Consider the following 21141-nt stretch of genomic DNA (forward strand, 5'->3'; position numbering starts at 1 on the left):
CGTACGGCTATTTAATCCCGCCGTATATCATCTTCGCCGGGAAGGTCCACCTCGACTCCTGGACCGCGAATAGCCCTCTACCGGCTAACTGGGTAATCGCGCTTTCAGAGAACGGTTGGACGACGAACGAGAGAGGCCTAGAGTGGGTAAAACACTTCGATTTCCATACAAAGAGTCGTACGAAGGGCACCTACCGCCTCCTCATCCTCGACGGCCACGAGAGCCACCATTCCGTCGATTTCGAGCTCTACTATAAGGAACAGAATATTGTCACGCTCTGTATGCCTGCTCATTCGTCATATAAGCTCCAGCCTCTCGACGTTGGGTGCTTTGGACCTCTGAAACGGGCGTACGGTAAAGAAATCGAAGGTCTTATGCGGGCACACGTAACCCATATTTCAAAGGAGGACTTCCTCCCAGCCTTTTATAAGGCGTACGACGCTACGATAACTAAGTCAAACATCCAGGCAGGCTTTCGAGCGACAGGCCTAGTACCGTACGACCCGGACTATGTGATTTCGCAGCTAGATATGAAGTTTCATACGCCAACACCGCCAGGTTCCTCTGCTGGACTACCACCCCCATGGGTTTCAAAGACGCCGAACAACCCAATTGAGACCGAATCGCAGACGGAGTATATTGAAAATCGCATCGTACAACACCAGAATAGCTCACCGTCGTCCATTATTGAGAGCCTACGGCAGCTAAGAAAAGGAGTCATAATGATGGTACACGAGCAGGACCTTATGCGCCAAGAGCTCGCCAAACTTCGAGATGCAAACGACCGCCTCAGCCGCCGTCGTCGTACGAAAAGAAAGCAGCTACAGAAAGGAGGGTCCCTCACGATTAATCAGGCAAAGGATTTGAAGGCTCAAATCGATACGACGCAGCAGTTAATAGCGGAAACGAGTCAGAATAGTGGTCGTACGAGGAGGCCCGAAACGCGCGCGCGGCGATGTGGCGTCTGCGGCGAGCCCGGTCATAATGCTCGTACGTATCAGAAAGTTGTATCTGCCTCTGAAGAAGAGGATTCTGAATAGTTTCAATTGATTTAAGGCGTTGTGGTTGAATTGTCTTATACATTGTCGTACGAGTACTTGAAAGGTGGCTCACTGACCCGTGTGGCTCACTCACCCGTGGATTACGTTAATCAAAAATATCTTTGACAAACGTCCCAACTTTGATGTGCCTTCTCCATTATGGTCGAGTGGAAAAGAACAGAGAAAAGGCTATAGGTTCCTGATGAAGACAATTTTAATGTGCAATTTCTCGTAATATCGCCTCACTTCAGCAATTACGAATCAATACTTGGCGTGAGCACAACCACTAGGACAAGTACATTTCACGATTGACTACAATGGAAATCCAGATATCCATATTTTGGTATCAATGTTCTTCGTATCGGCTAAAAAACAATAACAATAGTCTAATGCGTCAATGACTAGGAGGGACAAAGCGTGTGATTACAAGAAAGTTGTGAGGGGCCTTGCATGAGCCGGCCAAACAAACAAGAAATATGAAATCTACCACGAGAAGAGGTAGCCAAGCCAACACCAGCGCCAGTCGTGTACGTGCGTGTATGTGGGCACGTACAAAAGGCCCATTATTGCCGCCCCCTGTGCTGCAGTCGTTGGCCCCAAAAAGAGTGCGCTCGGCACCCGAAATTATCTCTACCACGCAAAGACCATCAGGGCAGGGTTGAGCGCAATGGGCAGGAGGAAATGGCTGACGACCAGGTTGGCCAGCGGGAAGATGGAGGCAAAGTACGTGATCTGCCACTCCATCGGGAACGCCCACTTGCCGCAGATCATGAGCGCCGTCATGAGCGCACAGAAGGAAAATGTGCCCTTGAAGCGGCGGACCAGGCGGGGGATCTCCTCGAGGAAGTTGACGTCCTCGATTTCCTTTGCAGTGGCACCCCAGGTCATGTCGATGCCGACAAAGTGGCACAGGATGGCCTGAGAGACGTGCAGAGACAGGCCGCCGAGGAAGATGGTGAACATTGGAACCCACTTGAGATTCTCGAGGTCTAGAAAAGTGTGGCAAGGTGCGCGTTAGCTTGTGCACTGTCAATGATTGGTGATTCCGGTTCGGACTTACAAAGACCAATAATGTTCTGCTTTGTCAACCGGTAGCGAAGAGCAGCCAGGGCAATGTTTCCGAAAGCCGTGAAGACAACAATAACCGAGATGTAGATGGCGAACGAGTCCAGGTAGTACTTGTCATACAGGCCAAAGAACCAACCAGTGATGAAATAGTTGGCGACAGTGAGCGGCCAGGCCGCAGCGATGGCGTAGTACGTTCCAATGTAGGCGCACACACTGACCTTCTTGGGGAAGTCGATACCGGAGCAGATGAATTCGCGGAAGAGCGGGGTGATGGGGCCGCGTGTAGGCCATTTCTTGAGAGGATGGAACATGAGCTCGTTGCAGCCAAACGCATACTTCTCCCAGCGAGCCAGCTCGTCATAGACTGTGAGCGAGACGCCCTCCTTGAAACCCTCACCAGTGTAGGCAGCGAAACGAGTGATGTAGCCTGCCACCTGGACGCGCAGGGACATGTCGAAATCTTCCGATACGTGTGACTCTGACCAGAACTTCTCATAGCCATCCTCGTCTTGGTACGAAGCAGCATCTTGGATGGCAGTCCAGCGCAGAATCGCATTGTGGCCAACGAACGGAGGAGCGTCACCATTGGCAACGGCGAATGAGATGGCGGAGTAGATGAGATCGGTGAACCATTTGACACTAAAGCCAAAAAATGTCAGTGCGAACGTGGCTGAAGAATGATACTGGAATGGAACTTACCCTCCCTCAAAGAACGAGGTAGAGACGCGGAGCACACCAGCGGTGTATTGTAGGATGGCGACCTCGGGGCATTGCTCCATCTCGCTAACGGCGTCCAACAAGCAATCCTTGGGAACACGAGTGTCCGAGTCAATGATGAGAATGTAGTCACCGATGCGAATGTTGCCTTCAGCCCAGGTACGGCCCTGGTCCTCGGCAAGGACCTGCTGGAATGCCTCGTTGTACGCCTTCTCCTCGTCATCCTGGTCCCAGTGCTCGTGACGCTCATGCGACTTGAGGATATCTTCGACGCGGTTGCTGACCATCATGGCGTAGTTCATGTTGGAAGCCTTCTTGAACTTTCCGCGACGCAAAAAGGTGGCGCCCTTCTTGCCTTCCGGATCGTGCTCGGGACGAGCGACCCAGCCGATGTTGTTCTCCTCGTAGAATTCGCGGCGTGCTTGCGCCTCGTGTGGTGGAATCAGCTGCATGCCGTCGTCATTGACGAAGATATTGGCGGTGCCACCTTGCATCTCGTACGTAGAGATACACTGCTTCAAAGAACGGATTGTGGGAACAATGACGCCTTTCAACCCTTCCTTGTACACAGGCATCTGAACCGTGACATGAGGAAGGTTGTGGTAATCGCGGTCCAGGCGACGGGGTGCTTCACCGCTGTAGAACTTGGAGTTCTGCAGCACCGAGGCAACGGGACCGGCGCACTGGAACAAGTTTCCGACAATGGATTGGAAGAAGAAGATGGCGACCCAGATCTGAATCGGGATGACAAGCACGAGAGCGAGGCGCAGATATTGTCCGTCAGTCGCAACTTCAAGAGCCAGGTAACGAACACCGAGGCCCGCGCACACTATGCAGAGGGCGAGGGTCAGCGCTACAATGATGGGGCTCGTGAGCATAATGCGACGTTTCTCGATGCCGGCGCCACTCTCCAGGTCGACTGGCTCGACGGTGACGTCAGCATCGTCCTTCTCGTCGTCCTCTTCGTCCTCGTCCTCGTCGCCGGTGCTGCCCCATATGATCTTCATCAGCTGTTTTTCAATGTCGGCAACACGTTGCAGCAAGCTTTTGGGCTGGTCGTCCCAGACGACAAGGATCTGTGTGTCTTCGATGAAGGCGGCGAAGTGGTGCTTCTTGCAATTTGGGAGATCACGCAGGCTGTGAAGCACTTGGAGGCGTAGTCCGTTCGTGAGAGGGATGTGGTCCTGTGTGAGGCGTCTGGAGCTCATGATGACACTAATGACGCGAGTGTTCACGGTCATGGCGCACTTGGGTTTCTTGTTAGAATATTGCAACAATGTGCCAGTGACGCAGTAGGCGGGAGAGACTTACGCGGACGTTGAGGGCCATCGACATGTCGTACAGACTACCAGGCATGTCGGCCAGCTGAGGCGGATAGCAAGCATAGCTATCTCTGCTCTTCTTGACGACGACACCCTCGCCGGGGATCATGCCGGTTGCGTATTGCTTCTCCAGTTGCTGTTGGTAGAGCCAGTTGCACATGATGTCCGCTCGTACGTCCATCTGGCTGTCGGCATCGCCAGCTAAGAACGAGGCCCGGCGCGAGCCAGGGTGACTTCTTGGTGTAGATGTGCCTGGAGTGTATGAGACGGTCGTGCCAAGGTGACCATCTGAAGGATCATCATTGCCGGAGCTTCCTTTGGTCTTGGCGTCAGAAGATTTGCTCTTCTTGTTCTTCTTGGTTTTGGTGTCCTTCTTTTCGTTCTGCTCCTTTCCATTCTCCTGGGCAGCAGCCCTGCCAGGGGTGAAGTAGGACTTGAACATCCCCATCGTGACGAAGGCAGGAGAGACTTGTCGCAGTGCTTGATTGGGGTCGACAAGCGATACCTGATGGTGTCTGATGGTTGCCTTGGCTTGTGTGTGGGTTCTGGACAGTGACCGATGGAGGAACAAGAGGCAGGGAGTGAAGATGATGATGAAGAGAAAGGACTCAAGTTGTTGAGAACCGTCGAGATAATCTAGGACTGCACCGAGAAGCAGCTAGCCACCGACTGATAAGTCTGGATCGGCCGATGATGGACCGTCTAAGGATGACGAGCGTGGACAGAGCAGAACTCTTTCTGGATCGACCCACCCACAACATGGACGCGAGGTGCTGAACCAAAAACGCCCTCTCCGGACGGACAGCCACATAGCAACGCCGGCTTCCTCGGGAGAATCCAAGCTAGAGCCACGTAGGGGAACATCTAGGGCGGTAACGAAAAGCCACATGCAGGTCCTGGCCGGCTGGTGTGTTGAGCTCGAGAGGAGGCCGTGAAGGACTGGATCCAGATGCTGCTGCCATCCATGGGCTGCCGCCGCAGTAGCGGCAGGGATGGCGCAAGTACGCCAGCACAGCATGTCGTATCGGCCGCTACGGCATGTGCCCGCACCACCGGTCCGTAGCGGCTTGATCATAACAAGCTGCAAAACATGGCTGTGGCGGCGGCAGCGGCCGGGCTCCGTGTCGCCACAGCCGCATTGCTCGAGATCAGGGTGAGTAGCGGCGCTGTGGAGCGGCGGGAGCAAAACTGTGACTCGAGGTCGTCATAGACGGGCGTGCGCCAGGACTTGTCGGCCCGTGTCTGTGTCAGGCCTGGCCATGGCCCACGAGAGCAGCAGACACATGGAGCTCTCTGCGGTTGGTATCTGGCGGTCCAGCGTGGGTTGCCAAACATGGAATTTGACTATGCAGGAGGGAAGATGCATCGGCAGAGACCCCCACTTGGCGCCCCTCTGCCGTTGCCAGGAACAAGGGCCCCCCTGATGGTGGCTTGCGTTGGTGGTGGTGGTGGGCCTTTGCGGCCTGAATGCAGATCGACCTGGCACTACTGTAGGAGCACTGTCGTTGACATTTAGACTCGATACGCGCAGCCTGCCCGCAGATATTGATTGCTGACGCCCATGCATCAGCCGCATGTTGTGCCATGGAACCTGCAGACGACCTGATGCACTTGATCGGATTGGTCGTCCAGCTTCCCAGCCTGACAGCCAGGCAGATCCAGTGTCACAGCAGCGCTCCGGGGCTGTCTGTCTGCTGGTTGAGAGGCGGCCGGCAGAGAGCTCGAGGTGGATCCAGGCCCTGGACTGCACCGTTCTGGGACCCCTCTGACTTTGCTCCGCGGGTGGCCAGAAGCTAGCCGGCAGCGGCGGCGGCGGACTAGGAGGGCCGTCACTCGATGCAGAGGCGGCTGGCCATTGGGCTTTGGTGTGTGGTGTGTGGTGTGGTTGGTATGGAGGGTCCCGACTCGCTGGCGCAGGTGACAGATAACCTTTGGGGTTGCCCAGGTGGAAGCCCTGGCGGCCGGCTACGGTGGGGGTCCACAGCACCAGCCTTGTGGGAGCGCTAGCCTGGCTCAGGTACGGGAGCCTAGCGTGCCGCTTTCTGCATGCCCAGATACGGTGGGCGTCGGGACTGCAGGTGCTGGTCGACATCCTCCTGCACGCCACTGTTGGGCCAGCCGTGTGTCGCCCAGAGCTTCCAGCTCTCGAGCTGTGTGCCCTCACGCTCTTGTGTCGTGCTGGAGAACAACTCCAGATTGCAGGACCGACCTTGCAACCCTGAGGAAGTTGTCCACAATCAACCGGGGGCTCGGGCTCGATCCTGGTCGTCGATCCGCCCCATCGACCCGAAGCTAAAAAAGGCCCCATCATCTTCTGCCTGGCTAATTCCTCGTGCATATCCACACACTTGTCGGTGGCAGCATCTCGGCATGCCGCCTCTCTCGTATCTGCCTGTCCGGAATAGCGCGAAACATGTGCTGGCCGCCCTTGGCTGTCAAGATGCCGCAACTCCACTTGACTGCATGGCCAACGCTCGTGCTGGCATGCCAACATCTGTGCTGTGCATGCGTCCCTGGGCATCTAGGGAAGTAATTAAACTCAATTGTTTGAGCAAGGACTCAAACCAGACTCGCGGGGATGCAGGCACAGACGAGTAGGCACCCTCTTGGAGCTGGCAACGCCGGTGCCAGTCCCGCCGACAAGAATCTGCGCGAATAGCTGCAACCCCGTCCGAGAACTGTGCCCTACATATGTGCAAACTAGGGTCATGTACATGTCGCACAAGGCAGAAGTGCTGCTGAGACAGCCGTTAACCGACCTGTGAGCACGAATCCATGAGCACGCTAGGCTCAGGTCTTGCAAAGTGCCGGACGCCTGGGGGCGATGGCGAGCTTACCTTAAGGTACGCTACGTTGCGTAGTCTCGCATGTTCCCGGTGGACCGCCTTGGTTCAGTGCCATCAACTTCCGCTCCAAGTGGTCTTCCGCGACCTTCCTCAACGAAGCCGCCACTGCAAACCCACACATGATTTGCCTCATCTCGGCGTGGGGAGAAGCGGCTGTATAACGGTCTTGGCCTTGATGTGGTGTCCCGAGAGGCTGGCGAGGTGCGGCTACGCTAGTGGGAAAGCTGAGGTTGGGTGAAGAAGTGCTCTCTCCGCAGCGGCTGGATTCCGTCCCACCTCAACACAAGATCGAAGCTTTTGAACAATAGCGATGACGGTGAATCTGTATTAATGAGGCTGGAACTGAAGCTTTGAAATGGGTGACCTAGGGTGCCTTTTGCAACGTGCTTGGCTCGCATCCTAACACTTCGCGGTAACTCTGGCCGTGCTCACGGAAGCCTAGAATGCAGCACACGCTGGATATCGTGGATATCTTAGCTCGATACGCCTACTGGTCTTTCGATCTTTGTGAAAGTATAAATCGATACTCAAACTCTAGTGTGCACCCGTAAGCCAGATCTGCGGGCTGAGGTTTTGCCCAATTCTGGTCTGTCACGGGGGTGTTCCTATAGAATAACCCTTTTGAGCTTCAGCCTCGCAACAAGCTTCTTTCTTTCAACATAAGGCTTGTCCTCGTCCTCGTCGTTGTCATGTCGTATAACATCAAGTCAAGTCTGCCATAGTTCACGGAACGCTTCCGAACGTCCTCCAAGGATATCGTGGTCTGGCACCATTTGATACCTGGAGGGGATGTACATATAATTGTGCTGTCGTGATAGTTAGGCTCTAGACACAGAAGCTGATCCCTTCTCTGGCGAGGTATGAGATTTCTGATCACTCTGGGACTGGAAACTGCAATGTCCATGGCTACAAGACCTAGATCTGCACAAGCGGGCATGGAAAACACGTGGGAAGGTCCTAATATCCATGCCAGAGAGGGCTTCACAGGAGTCGGAGCCCAGCTGCCATGTGACCACGAGAATTGCAGGATGCATATACTTTGCACCTGCATCGTAAGCAGGGGCCTCGACACTAAGATTTAAAGCCTGATCTGGGAGAAGAAGTTTCTTGGGACTGAAATTGTGCGTAGTCATCTTTTCTCGGCCTCGGGCAGATCCATCGGGGCTCGCTTGCGCGAACTGAACCTCTGCAAGTGACGACGTCCAGCAGACATATATAACCCCTCGTCTTGGAACGACAGACAGAAAAGATTTTCCATGTTAGCATGCCTGCAGTCTTCTCGGCAAGGGATATTTGAAATCCGAGCTCGCTTGTGGTACACAAGCTAAATACGTCGTGACTGGCAAAGATTTCGAGTAAGTGAGAGTGTTTGAGCTGCCCTCTCGATGCATTTACCAGGAGCTCATCGCTGAGCATGATTCAACGCTCGCCACTGGCCAGACACGATGCCTTGCATAGTCCCCGCTTGGTAATTCATCCGCGACTCAACACGAGCCTGGGCTCCGGCATGATGCAATAGCTGGTTGGGTCCCCAACAGGCTGGCATCACGACAACACGTGCAGCGGCTAGCTCCAGCGCCTGCATGCAACAGGCATTACTCCCGACAACGCCGGGCCGTCATTGGATGACTCCTGGCAGGTCCTCTCATACTAGACTATTCATTCGGAAAAGTTGACATCAGCTGGTCGTGCTTTCTATGGGGACAAGCTTCACGGTGCTCTCTCCTTGCGCGGGGGCGAATATCTTGAAAGCAAGGAGAACTCGTAACACACAGGGACCACGCCACAGTAGGTGGGAACCTTGAAAGGTCAAATGATTCTATAAACCCACCAGACAATCTATACACAGAAAGGAGAAAGAAAAATTAAAACTGGCTCATGTCCATGAAAAGATTGCTGCATTGGTGTTTTCTGGAACTGTCGATTTTGCAGAGTGATGTGGACACCGAGTCACGGGCTTATCGCACGCCGCAGGGCATGATGTAATGCCTCCACCTTTTGTCCAACACCAAGCAAACGGCACTCACAAATCCCAGCCCATGAGGCTCTTCCACCCCTCCATCTCGTCTACCCCTAGAGCCCTTGCATCACAGCTCATGGAATAAATCCCATCGGCCTCGAGACTCATTGTTTGGTTTTTGTGTGCTTTCACGCAAAGCAGGCCAATTGAACAGCCAAGACCACTGCAAGAGCAGCGTACAAGGTGGCGACTGTCGTCGGTGCTGACTGGTTTTACGTATCGCCGCCGCCCCCCCACGCCGAGAGCTAGTCACGAGAGCATCGCCCGTGGCAGACCTAACGCCAACTCAAATCGAAGCACGGCTCTTCAGCTTTCACCGCCACCACACCCCTTTGTGAGGACTCAATCCTTTGTCCTCCGCACGCCTGCCTGCCCCTAAGTGCAGAGCTTCCACCGCGCAACTTCCACCGCGCAACAAGGCACAAGGCACAAAAGAACCCGTTGCTGCAGAGCAGGCTCGTGTCCACTACATCCGAAAAGCGGCGGTCGCCCACACCTGAGACATTCGCCCCAAGGGCATCGTGACCGCCACGGCCCGGCGAAGTCGGTCATCACAATCGCAACCCACACATTAACAACAACGACAGCAACAATGCCCGAGCTCTTATCCGCAACAATGGCACGCGGCCACGGTCGGGACGGCAGCCTAGGCTCGCTGGACGAGAACGTGTTCGACGATGCAAAGACATACTACACCTCCGACAACCGGCATCTGCACCACAAGCGAAACCGGACGTACTCGCAGAGCGCGCTGGCCCGCAAGATGGAGCGTGCCCTCGAGCTCAACGAGCCACACAGACGGGGCAGCCACGACGAGTCTAGCAGGCCCCATTCTCGCCAATTCCTCGTCGACGTCGACACCACGCTCGAGAGCCTGCAGGCGCAGGAGGACACGGACGGCAACATGCAGATCACCATCGAGGACGCCGGCCCCAAAGTGCTTTCCCTGCCAACCGCCGCTTCGGACGGGTACAACCGCTTCGACATCCGCGGAACCTACATGCTGTCCAATTTGCTACAGGAGCTGTACCTGGCCAAGGAGTATGGCCGGAAGCGCATCATTCTCGACATTGGCAGACTGAACGAGAACCCGGTCAACCGGTTGTCACGTCTCATCAAGGATCAGTTCTGGGAGGGTCTTACCCGCCGCATTGATGCCTCGTCCATCGAGATTGCTGCACGCGATCCCAAGGATTGGACAGATGACCCGCGACCGCGTATCTACGTTCCCCCTGGTGCTCCTGAGCAGGTCGAGTTCTACCGTAAAGTGGCTCGAGATAGGCCCGAACTCCGGCTGGATGTGCAGGTGCTCCCCGAGCCCATCACACCTGAGCTCGTGCGAGACATGAACGACAAGCCCGGCTTGCTGGCGGTGGAGATGGAGGAGTACATCGATCCAAAGACTGGCGAGAAGACTCTTCGTGGACTCCCCTTTGTCGTTCCCGGAGGTCGCTTCAACGAATTCTACGGATGGGACAGCTACATGACGTCTCTCGGCCTGCTCGTCAATGACAGAGTCGACCTAGCTCAGTCCATGGTCCTGAACTTCTGCTTCTGCATCAGACACTATGGAAAGATCCTCAACGCCACAAGATCATACTACCTGTGTCGCTCGCAGCCACCTTTCCTGACAGACATGGCACTTCGCGTGTATGAGAAGATCAAGCACGAGCCCGGCGCGATGGACTTCCTCCGCACAGCCCTGATGGCGGCGATCAAGGAGTACTACTGCGTGTGGATGGCAGAGCCTCGACTCGACCGCGCCACTGGCCTGTCTCGGTACCGGCCAGGTGGTCTGGGTGTGCCTCCTGAGACGGAAGCGTCCCATTTCGTCCACGTGCTCGAACCTTATGCCAAGAAGCACGGCATGACCTTTGAACAGTTTGTCCGCGCGTACAACTATGGAGAGGTGGTCGAGCCCGAGCTGGACGAGTACTTCCTCCATGACCGTGCTGTCCGAGAGTCTGGTCACGACACGTCGTACCGTCTTGAGCGGGTTTGCGCCAATCTCGCCACAGTCGACCTCAACTCCTTGGTGTACAAGTACGAGATGGACATTTCTCGGATCATCCGCAACCTCTTTGGCGACAACTTCACCATGCCTGCGGAATGGTGTGGCGAAGGCATGACGCCTGGACAGATCGAGACGTCGACTGTCTGGGATCGACGCTGGAAGAGACGACGGGCTGCCATGCACAAATACCTCTGGAACGAGGAGAAGGGCATGTACTTTGACTACGACACGGTCAAGCAGAAGCAGTGCACATACGAGAGCTGCACCACATTCTGGCCGCTCTGGGCCGGCGTGCCTGATCCCGAAAAGGCGGCACGAGTGGTGAAGACGGCAGTGCCAAAGTTCGAGGCATATGGTGGGCTCTTGTCAGGCACCGAAGAGTCTCGGGGCGAGATTACTCTGGAGCGGCCTAACCGACAGTGGGATTATCCCTACGGCTGGGCACCGCAGCAGATGCTGGCCTGGACCGGCCTGGCCCGCTACGGCTATGCCGAGTTGGCACAGAAGCTGGCTTATAAGTGGTTGTTCATGGTGACCAAGGCCTTCTTCGACTTCAATGGTGTTGTGGTGGAAAAGTACGACGTGACGCGACCGGTCGATCCTCATCGAGTGGACGCAGAGTATGGCAATCAAGGCCTGGACTTCAAAGGCGTAGCAAAGGAAGGGTAAGTCAACCTGTTGTTGTGGCTGTTAATTAGCTGATTAGTGTTGCTAACTGTTGGGCTTTCATCGCTGTGCAGATTCGGCTGGGTGAACGCCAGTTACGTCTATGGGTTAGGCTTCATCAACACAGAGATGAAGAGAGCGCTGGGCACACTGACCCCGTATGAGACGTACGAGAGGGTGCAGCAGGACCGAGAGGCTCGGATCGAGTCTGAATTGATTTGAAGGTATGGTGTATTGTTTTGGTGTCAGTTTTCGGAACCAGTTGGCGTTGGCAGTCCTGCATTTGGTCGACAGAATTGCTTCCGACAAAGATCGATGACCCGTGGGTACTGTATAGTAAACAGAAAGAGACAGAATAGCTAGAATGCGCATCACTTCCTAGTCCAGTTGTCAGCAGCGAGGAGTCAAAACCAACCGTGATGCGCACCCGGCCGTTTGCTTGCACGCGGTCTGCCCAACGCACCAGCCCGACCGCTGTCCCAAGCAGTCTTTTGCATTGACTCACTCCGTTGCGCTTGGCAGGGTCCGACCGCGGAGCTGTGCATGCGTCACAGCAGGCTGTTGAAGGACGCGTGAGAGTGCCGAGGCACAAAGGTCAACGGGGTCGTGCCTAGCGCCACGGCAAGTAGTAAGGTCGGGCAATTCGCGGGCAGAGTCGGCGGATCCCTCTCGGGCAACGGCCGACTGGTTCTTCTGTCGGGCTGACGGAGCTTGGGCGGCAGACAGGAATAAGTTCGCTGGCCCCTCGCAACCATTGGCGTGCAAGACAGGCACATAGCAGCCAGGGTGGAGAGAGGGCGGAATCGTCCGCTCCCTGTTCGCCTGCCCATCACGTACCATGGGGCAAGGGTTGTTGCGATGTGCGGAATCACACTGGCAGTGGGCTCAATTGACAGGCTTATGATTGTCTGTCTGCTTTGGGGGCGGCGGCTTGTCAGGTGCTGCCAGGCCAGGGTTGGACGGGTGTCAGGTGCTGGGTCTAGGCCATGTTGTGGTTTCGCTAAGCTGAGCATGAAGGAGAGATGGAGCAGAATCACATGCTTCTCGGCGGGCACTTCTCGCTCGCCGCTTCCCCAGAAACGCTTTGCTGGTGCTGACCTAGCTCGTGTCAGAAAGGACGTGCTAGTCGTCGAGAGCAGGCGTGCATGAGTCGTCGTCCTTTTCTTCTCTGGATCGTCATGTGCTCGTGATTGTGATGTGTGAATTTTTTTATTTTTTTTTAACATGCTGTTTCCCACCCTGTGTTTGTGCCGTTGGGTGCGTGCTGTACAAGAATACGTCCAGAGCACACGTTAGCATCTGCCGTCTCCCGGATCCAGACAGACCCAGGTCCAGAGCGAGCCGGTGCCCCGGCAGTCGAGTGCAACGTCGGGTTGCGTCATTGTCAGAAGCCGGGGGTGGTGGGTGCCCTGCGCTGCTCTGGCCCCAGAGAGGCTCGCTGCGGGGCGGGGCACTCTGATTCGGCCCCTCGGCCGCAGCCACGGCTAAGTGAGGGCCAGCTGGGCTCCTCATTGGCTGCACCCATCGCCCCTTCCCCAAAAAATCCCCCATGCCAATGCCGCATCCATCTCCCCAGACTCTGGCCTCGTCCATCACAAGGCGATCCTGTTCCCCTGGCCACTCACATCGTCCACGCATAGCCGAGCTTCCACAGCCGGGCCTCGTGCTAACTTGCCGGTACCGCCACTCGTTCAGATGCCAGCAGCTGTGACTTGTCGTCCTCATCCAGCCTGCTACTCCCGAGGCCGAGCCCAGTCAGCCAGTCCCCTCTAGTCAGCCAGCCGGCCGGTAAGCCAGGCCAGCGTTCGCTCTACCCTTGGCGGCGGCGGCTTTGCTCCCATCTTGATAACGATGATGACGACCTGCGTTGTACCGCCCGGCCCGCCCATGGCTGCGGCGGTACATGGCCCATGCCATTGCCGCTCGACCGACTACTCCCGATGCGCGTCCGCTCCGTCCTTTCCCCAGAGCGCGCAACCACACGCACCGGCAAAGCAGCTGACACGCCTTCTGGGGAAAGCTTCCATCCCGCTAGTCTCGTAGTGCCACCCGTCTCGTGCTTGGGGCCGAGAGTTGTCTCTCTCGTGCTTCATGTATTTTAAGCTCCGTGAGCCCCCGCTCCATCTCGCCTCGGCTTTTGCACGTGCTACTTCTTCTTCCCGCTGTAGTGCCTTGATGCTTCCCTAAAAGCTTGCTTCTCTCTGGCGAGGACTTGGTCATTACATTCCAATACGACCCAGACTAGGTCACTCTTTGACTCTTTGTATGCTACATCTACACTACTGCCATTGAGACATCACGCGAGCTTCGTTGCCTCGTTATTGCTCTTGTGCCTCTCTCGCCCACATTATCCCCCCAAAATCACTTTGTAGCTTCTCGTCACCAACAAGACAAGCCATACGTCACATCACGCAACACCATGGCGTCCAACAACATGCTCAGCACGGCGATCGACCCCAGCCTCGAGGATGACCTCTTTGCCAAGGAGGTCGAGGCCGTCAAGAAGTGGTGGAGCGACCCGAGGTGGAAACACACCAAGCGTGCCTTCACAGCCGAGCAGATCGTCTCGAAACGCGGCCACCTCAAGATTGAGTATCCCAGCAACGCCCAGTCCAAAAAGCTGTGGAAGATCCTAGAAGGACGATTCAAGGTATGTGAGCATCACGAATATGAAAGATGAGTCTCTGTGTCCTGCAATGCACTTGCTGACCATCTCGGGGACTTTGCCTGGCTGTAGAATAGAGACGCCAGCTACACATATGGCTGCTTGGAACCAACCATGGTCACGCAAATGGCCAAGTACCTCGACACAGTCTACGTTTCCGGGTGGCAATCATCATCGACCGCCTCATCCTCAGACGAGCCTGGCCCAGACTTGGCAGATTACCCATATGTAAGTCGAGCACCGTTGACGACGACGATGACGACGACTGCACATTCAAACAATGCTAACACGGCAGCAACAAGACTACCGTGCCCAACAAGGTCAAGCACCTCTTCATGGCCCAGCTGTTCCACGACCGGAAACAACGCCAGGAGCGCCTGAGCACACCCAAGGCCAACCGCGCCAACGTGGCCAATATTGACTACCTGCGTCCCATCATCGCCGATGCCGATACCGGCCATGGCGGTCTCACAGCTGTCATGAAGCTCACCAAGCTCTTCATCGAGCAGGGTGCGGCCGGCATTCACATTGAGGACCAGGCTCCTGGAACCAAGAAGTGCGGTCACATGGCCGGCAAGGTCCTCGTGCCCATCAGTGAGCACATCAACCGCCTGGTTGCTATCCGTGCGCAGGCCGACATCATGGGCACCGACCTGGTTGCCATTGCCCGCACAGATGCCGAGGCGGCCACACTCATCTCCACGACCATCGACCCCCGTGACCACGCTTTCATCCTCGGCTCAACAAACCCCAAGCTTCAACCGCTCAACGACCTCATGGTTGCTGCGGAGCAGGCTGGCAAGCTTGGCGATGAGTTGCAGGCCATCGAGGACTCGTGGCTCAAGGAGGCCGGGCTGATGCGCTTTGACGAGGCCGTCATCAAGACGATCGAATCGAGCTCGCAGGGCAACAAGAAGGAGCTGATCCAGCAGTACACCAAGCAGGCCAAGGGCAAGAGCCTCAACGAGTGCCGCGCCATCGCCAAGGGCATCACCCAGCACGACATCTTCTTCGACTGGGACGCGCCGCGGACCCGCGAGGGATACTACCGCCTCAAGGGCGGCTGCGACTGTGCCATCAACCGCGCCATCGCTTACGCGCCGTACTGCGACGCCATCTGGATGGAGAGCAAGCTGCCTGACTTCGCCCAGGCCAAGGATTTTGCCGACGGCGTGCACTCGGTCTGGCCCGAGCAAAAGTGAGTACTGACCTCTACAAAGAAAATGAAAGCACACCTGTTGAGACCATTTCACTGACTGTTGTCTCCCAACCACCCTCACAGACTTGCCTACAACCTATCGCCCTCGTTCAACTGGAAGACGGCAATGCCGCGCGAGGAGCAGGAGACGTACATCCGGCGCCTGGCGAAGCTGGGGTACTGCTGGCAGTTCATCACGCTCGCGGGCTTGCACACGACGGCGCTGATCAGCGACCAGTTCGCAAAGGCCTATGCCAAGAACGGAATGCGCGCGTACGGCGAGCTGGTGCAGGAGCCCGAGATGGACGGCGGGGTCGACGTTGTCAAGCACCAGAAGTGGAGTGGTGCGACATATGTCGACGAGCTACAGAAGATGGTGACTGGCGGCATCTCGAGTACCGCAGCCATGGGTAAAGGTGTAACCGAGGACCAGTTCCACTGAGTCGAATAGTCGCAGGTGCTGTTATTTGTGTGCCTTGTCGGGCGGAGGTTTGTGTCGCGCTGTCGTCGACAAGGATTGCGTTCTTGTCGCAGGTTTGGAAAGTATTCGAGTATATGACAGGGAAGCCGGGTTTTACCGAGCTCCCCAGAACAATATCCCACAAGTCTTTTCTGTATCAGGAACCGTCTACCTCGTTGTGCATGTGGTGGCAGGTGTCTGCCCAGCCGACACATCCAGCTTGGATTCCAGGCTGTGGATTAGCAAGCGAGTGATCCCAGTAGGCCAGCCAGGCTCGGCTGGCTCAGGCCTTATGGGACTATAGTTGCTGAAAACAGACGCGCATGCGTATGCTCGGCGGTGAAGTGGTGCCCAGCTGAAGGTCCAAGGTTGGCGAGTGCATGCTCGGGCTGAGGGAACAAGTGGGTGGTTGCCAGTCGTGGCGCGCGGAACGGGTATCGCATCCGTCCGTCCCAGACAGCGGATTGGTTGGTGGGCGCGACAGCGGATGCAATGCTGACATCTGACACCCCTGAATGCACAACGAAAAGGCTTGGCTCCGCGCTTGCCTCGAGTCTAAACCGCGCTGGCGTCGCTTGTGTTCCTGTCGGTCCAGACAGCTAGGACCTCGACTCTGGTACTGGTCGTCTCCAGGTTCCCCAGGCCCTCGTGCGCTTGCGAGCTGCGAGTTGAGCGTCTGCGATGCCACTGCACGCTGTATGTGGCATACAGTACATCCACCAGCAGCTGGCCTCTTGCGCCTCTTGGGGGCCAAGCCGTGTCGTGTCGTGGTGTCGAGCTGGGATCCTTGCAGCATGCGGCTGGGATGCCAGTGAGGCAGCCTGCCCAGTCGCCCAGTTGCCTGGCCTCCTGCCTCCAGCACCCTCTCTGTAACACCGCCCATCTGGTCGTCTGCCTTTGCATGCCTGCGTCTGTGCCTTGCTTCCCGCCACCCCATCCGGTGCTCTTGTTCGTCACCGAGCCTGGTCTCGCTGTCCATTTTGGGGTCCTGAGAGCCCCGCCTGCATGCTGCATGTCCTTGTCTAGCATGGGCTGCCCACCTGATGCCATCATCAACTTCAACTTCCACTTCGACAACAACTTCTCCCGGTAGCCCACCGCTCGTTCACTTCTCTCCCTGATTTCTCTGATCTGAGACGTTCTCCTTCCTTCCTTCAGATCTCCGCGCTTGTTTGCCACCCAGTCTCTGCACCTCCCGGGCTGGCCTCTTTGGCACTACCATCAACTACCCCGACCCCAAGGTGCACCCACAGTGGGGCCAGCTGAAGTCCCGTCCCTCGTCACGACGAAGTCGACGACGGCCAGCTTGGGCTGCACCGCTGCTCACAACCTCTTCTTTCTTACGGCAGCGAGGGAGGTACAGGCTAGTCACAGACCCGGCGCCTAGTCTCTCGTCAACCAAAGCTCACATAACGTGTGAAACCTAATTACAACTCGTAACCACTGCAGCCTCGTGTGCCTGCCCTCTCTCTACAGGCCAGCCCTGACGTTGGCCACGCTGCGTGTCAAGCATGTATTTATAAGCAACCCATGGATCACCGGTACTCGCAGACGGGCTACACGCCGCCCGCGCAACAGCCCGACCTGCGCCACCAGGTCTCGAACCTCTCAGACAATGGCTACCAAGGCATAAGAGGCCGCGAGTCTCTCGTCTCTTTGCAGTCCCGCTACGGCTCGCCACCGCCGGGTATACCGGAGGAAGGAGGGGCACAGATGAATCCCGATGGCTCGTCATGGTCAACGCCGTTCAGGAGGCCGTCGGCTAGAGGATACGCTCCTCTGGGAGGTTACAGTGCGGCCCCCTCATCATCAAGCTCGCAACGCCCGTTGAAAAGCTTCAGAGCCCGAGCTCAAGAGACAATCCACGAGGACGAGAGCATCGACATGTCGCTCCTGCGCGCGGCCGCGCCGCCCGCAGAGACGTCCACGACACCAAAGCTGTACGATCCACCACTTGCTCCAGAAGCCGGCATCCCAGACGAGCCAGTCTTCGACATGACGTCCTTTTCGGGCCCCATGAGCGTTCAAGACCAAGAGTTCATGCGCAGCTTGCAGCAACGGGAGGCCAGCGGGCATCTCACGGGCGGTATAGGTCAGGGTATGGCAGCCGGGACCGTGCTCTCGCAAGGCGAGCTGCTCGCACGCACTCCGGGCTCCATCAAACGAAGCTTTTCTTCGCGCTTCGGATCCATCCACAGGAAGCCTTCGCTGGCCCCAAAGGCCCAGATACTCAGGAATGCCGGCCAGGACGAAGCCAATAGGCGCGGCGAAGTCATCGAGGTCATTGTTGAGGAGCCGTCAGATGTGGACCTGAGCTCCATGGCCGGACCTGCGGGTTTTGGAAATGACAACCACTCGCACTCGGGGATGCCCCGAGCAACGACAATCCCCGTCTCAAAGACGAAGACGGAGTTATTCTACCCACAGCCCAACTGGCGGCCCGTCTTCATGCAGTGGTATTACCTGCTGTTCCTAATTATGCTGTCCGTTGTGCTCGGAGGGTGCCAGGAGATCTTGTATCAAGCGTCATTACGCAAGCCGCTGATGAAGTTTAAGGACGCGACCGAGATATCGCCTCTCGATTACTTCATCCTGCGATTCATACCGACAATCATCGCCGTGACTTACGGCGTTTTGTGGCAGAACACAGACTTTGAAGTGCGGCGTCTCGAGGCCTTCTATCAGCTGTCAAAAGAAGGAGGTGCTCTGGCTGCCGAGTCTATCAATGTGGACTATGAGACTGTGTACAACATCATGCGACCCTTCCGCGCCCTGCAGCGGCGACACTACGTGGTAGCAATTTCTTCCATCGCGTCGTTACTGGCCATCTCGTTGGTTCCGACGCTGACTGCCGCGGCGATCGTGCTCCGGCCAGACCGTCAAGTCAGACTGACGAACCCCACAGTCGAGAAGACTGTTGTCATTGACATGACGCTGTCACGACTGCTGACATCTCTATTTGTCGTCATCGCCGTGCTGGGACTTGTCCTGCTTTATCAGATTAGTTCGAGGAAGTCCGGGTTGATGGGAGACGTTAAGGGTATAGCGGGGCTTGCGGCCATGGCTACAGTCAGTCACATCATGATGGACTTCAAGGACATGGACACGGCCAGTCCAAAGGACATCCACCACAAACTCAAGGATCGGCGATATGTGCTGCTGAACTCATCCTTGGCACCTGACGAGTCCTCGACGGCGACGCTGCAGGAACAAGACCGGTTCAGGGAATCCCATCTGCCCGACAATCCCCATCCCATGATGATGCGCAAAGAAGGCTATATACCCCTTATGCTTGGCATTGTCATGTTCACTGCATTCATCCCGGTCGTCCTCTTTACACCGGCGAGCATCATCACCGACAAAGCGCCCTGGCTAGTCACGGCGTTCGCGGTCTGCGTCAAGCTCAGCTGGGGCAGCTTTGACTCATCGTTGCGCATGATGGAGCCATACTACATCTTGTCTAAGCGGCACGCTCCCGCGCGCACACTGACGCTCGACTATACCGCCATGCCTTTCGCCGTGGTGGCGTTCCGTGCGCTGTTCAACAGGCACTGGATCGTGTTCCTCGTCGGGTGGGGAACGGTCATGACGGAAGGGTTGACTATCTTCGCCACGAGCCTGGCAACTATCGACGGCCAGGCTTTCCTGCGGCTCGCCAGTGCCAGTGAACAGGGTGACTCGCTCGACTCTGACAAGGGCGGCTTCATCCACGAAGGTCTGTCGGGCCAAGAAACCGTCATGTCGTTCCTCATCACACTGGGCTGCACCTTTTTCATCCTGCTGTACATGTCCATCGTAGCCACGGTTGTTTTCGTCCGCCGCCGCCACCCGTTCCTGCCGCGCCAGCCAAACACCATTGCGTCGGTCCTTGCATTCATGCATCAGAGCAAGATGCTGTACGACTTTGTCGGGACCGCGAAGCTCAGCAACAAGGGCATGCTGCGCAAGCTGGAGAGCCTGGGCAAGACGTACGGGCTGGGCTGGTTCGACGGCCGCGACGGGCAGACACACTGCGGCGTCGACGAGGAGGAGCTCACGGGGAACTACAAGCACGGTATCAATTTCGCGGACGGGAACAAGCCGTGGTTGACGGAGTGGCAGCTTTTCTAAAAGACCAGATAACAACGGCACGGTGAAAGCGTGGTGTACGTCGTGATCGTCGTCGAAAGTACCTACACGAAGTACCTAGGGAGGTAGATACTCTCTGGCATGAGCCCTGTATGTGAGCGAGCGTGTTTGCAAGTAATGAATACATGTCATTTCTATTCCTGCCATGGCACGAGCTCCCGGGGGTGGGGGGGTTCCATCACAGAAGTCGTTGCCGTGAGACCTCCATGACCTGGACGCAGTCGAACCTGTGGAGTGGAGTGGCCCTCCCGGGCAAGTGTTTAGTTCGCAGGTACATTTAAAAAGCAGTTACTGTCTCGACGCCATCGCCATGGCACGCACGGCTTGTCCATGCTCTGGGTTCATTTTTATGGGTGTGAGATTGTCTTCGTGGACGGGTGTCGTAAATTACGGCGTGACCTGCTCCATGGCTGTCCAAAACTTTATACGACACCGTCCACGAAGACCAGGGTCACCCTAATAAAACAGAGCATAACTCCCTTAGGTACGTTATTCCCTTTCCCAATTGCAACTCTCAACGAACCTTCAACGAGAACAATAACAGCCTGAAACGCTTACTTACTTCTACAGACCCGCAACCGTAGACGGGGCAGCAGAGCGAGACAGGGTTCCCACTTTCGTGCCTTACTGGGCGGCTCGACTGGCGTTTTCGCTCCGCCCGGCAGGGTCGACGCGTGTCCACGACCCCATCTGGCCCAAGTCAGAGCCACAGCGAGCGAATGCCATGATCGTTCACCACTTTTGCGTTTAACGTACAGGGCCGCGCGAGGAGTGCCCCGCTCTTCACGCTATCCGCTTCATTACCCAGGCATGGACGACAGTGGGTGCGTGCCGTGCGTTGGGGAGCGGTGCGGTGCGAGTACCTGCCTTAGCGCACTCTAGAGCTCCTTCTGCCATCGATACCGTGTGTGGTTCTGTGCATGTTCATGCGAATCCTCGGGGTCGAGAGGGGCTGTGCTGTGTGGTGGTGGGTTTCGTACGGACTTGTCTACATACC

General features: G+C 56.5%; 4 protein-coding genes across 4 annotated transcripts; 3 read left to right on the forward strand and 1 right to left on the reverse strand.

Annotated features, from left to right (window-relative positions):
- Positions 1 to 1670: 1670 nt before the first annotated feature.
- Positions 1671 to 4589, reverse strand: B0I36DRAFT_248360 (glycosyl transferase family group 2-domain-containing protein; the record flags this gene model as incomplete). Its single annotated transcript, XM_046150376.1, has 4 exons — positions 1671 to 2029; positions 2101 to 2747; positions 2808 to 4072; positions 4137 to 4589. 4 exons carry the CDS (start codon positions 4587 to 4589, stop codon positions 1671 to 1673), a joined length of 2724 nt encoding a protein of 907 aa, XP_046009629.1.
- A 5040-nt stretch (positions 4590 to 9629) lies between these two features.
- On the forward strand, positions 9630 to 11915 carry B0I36DRAFT_249214 (trehalase-domain-containing protein; the record flags this gene model as incomplete). Its single annotated transcript, XM_046150458.1, has 2 exons — positions 9630 to 11692; positions 11768 to 11915. The coding sequence occupies 2 exons, from the start codon at positions 9630 to 9632 to the stop codon at positions 11913 to 11915; spliced, it is 2211 nt and encodes a 736-aa protein (XP_046009630.1).
- Positions 11916 to 14112: 2197 nt separating this feature from the next.
- B0I36DRAFT_365982 (isocitrate lyase) lies at positions 14113 to 15998 on the forward strand (the record flags this gene model as incomplete). Its single annotated transcript, XM_046159223.1, has 4 exons — positions 14113 to 14343; positions 14431 to 14586; positions 14661 to 15556; positions 15641 to 15998. 4 exons carry the CDS (start codon positions 14113 to 14115, stop codon positions 15996 to 15998), a joined length of 1641 nt encoding a protein of 546 aa, XP_046009631.1.
- Positions 15999 to 17546: 1548 nt separating this feature from the next.
- Positions 17547 to 20126, forward strand: B0I36DRAFT_376186 (uncharacterized protein; the record flags this gene model as incomplete). The annotated part of the gene is given in 2 exon segments (XM_046160431.1): positions 17547 to 18114; positions 18124 to 20126. Coding segments are annotated over 2 exon segments (2571 nt in total).
- Positions 20127 to 21141: the final 1015 nt, after the last annotated feature.

This window comes from Microdochium trichocladiopsis, assembly GCF_020744255.1.
Source record: "Microdochium trichocladiopsis strain MPI-CAGE-CH-0230 chromosome Unknown B0I36scaffold_8, whole genome shotgun sequence".
NCBI classification, from domain to species: Eukaryota; Fungi; Ascomycota; class Sordariomycetes; order Xylariales; family Microdochiaceae; genus Microdochium; species Microdochium trichocladiopsis.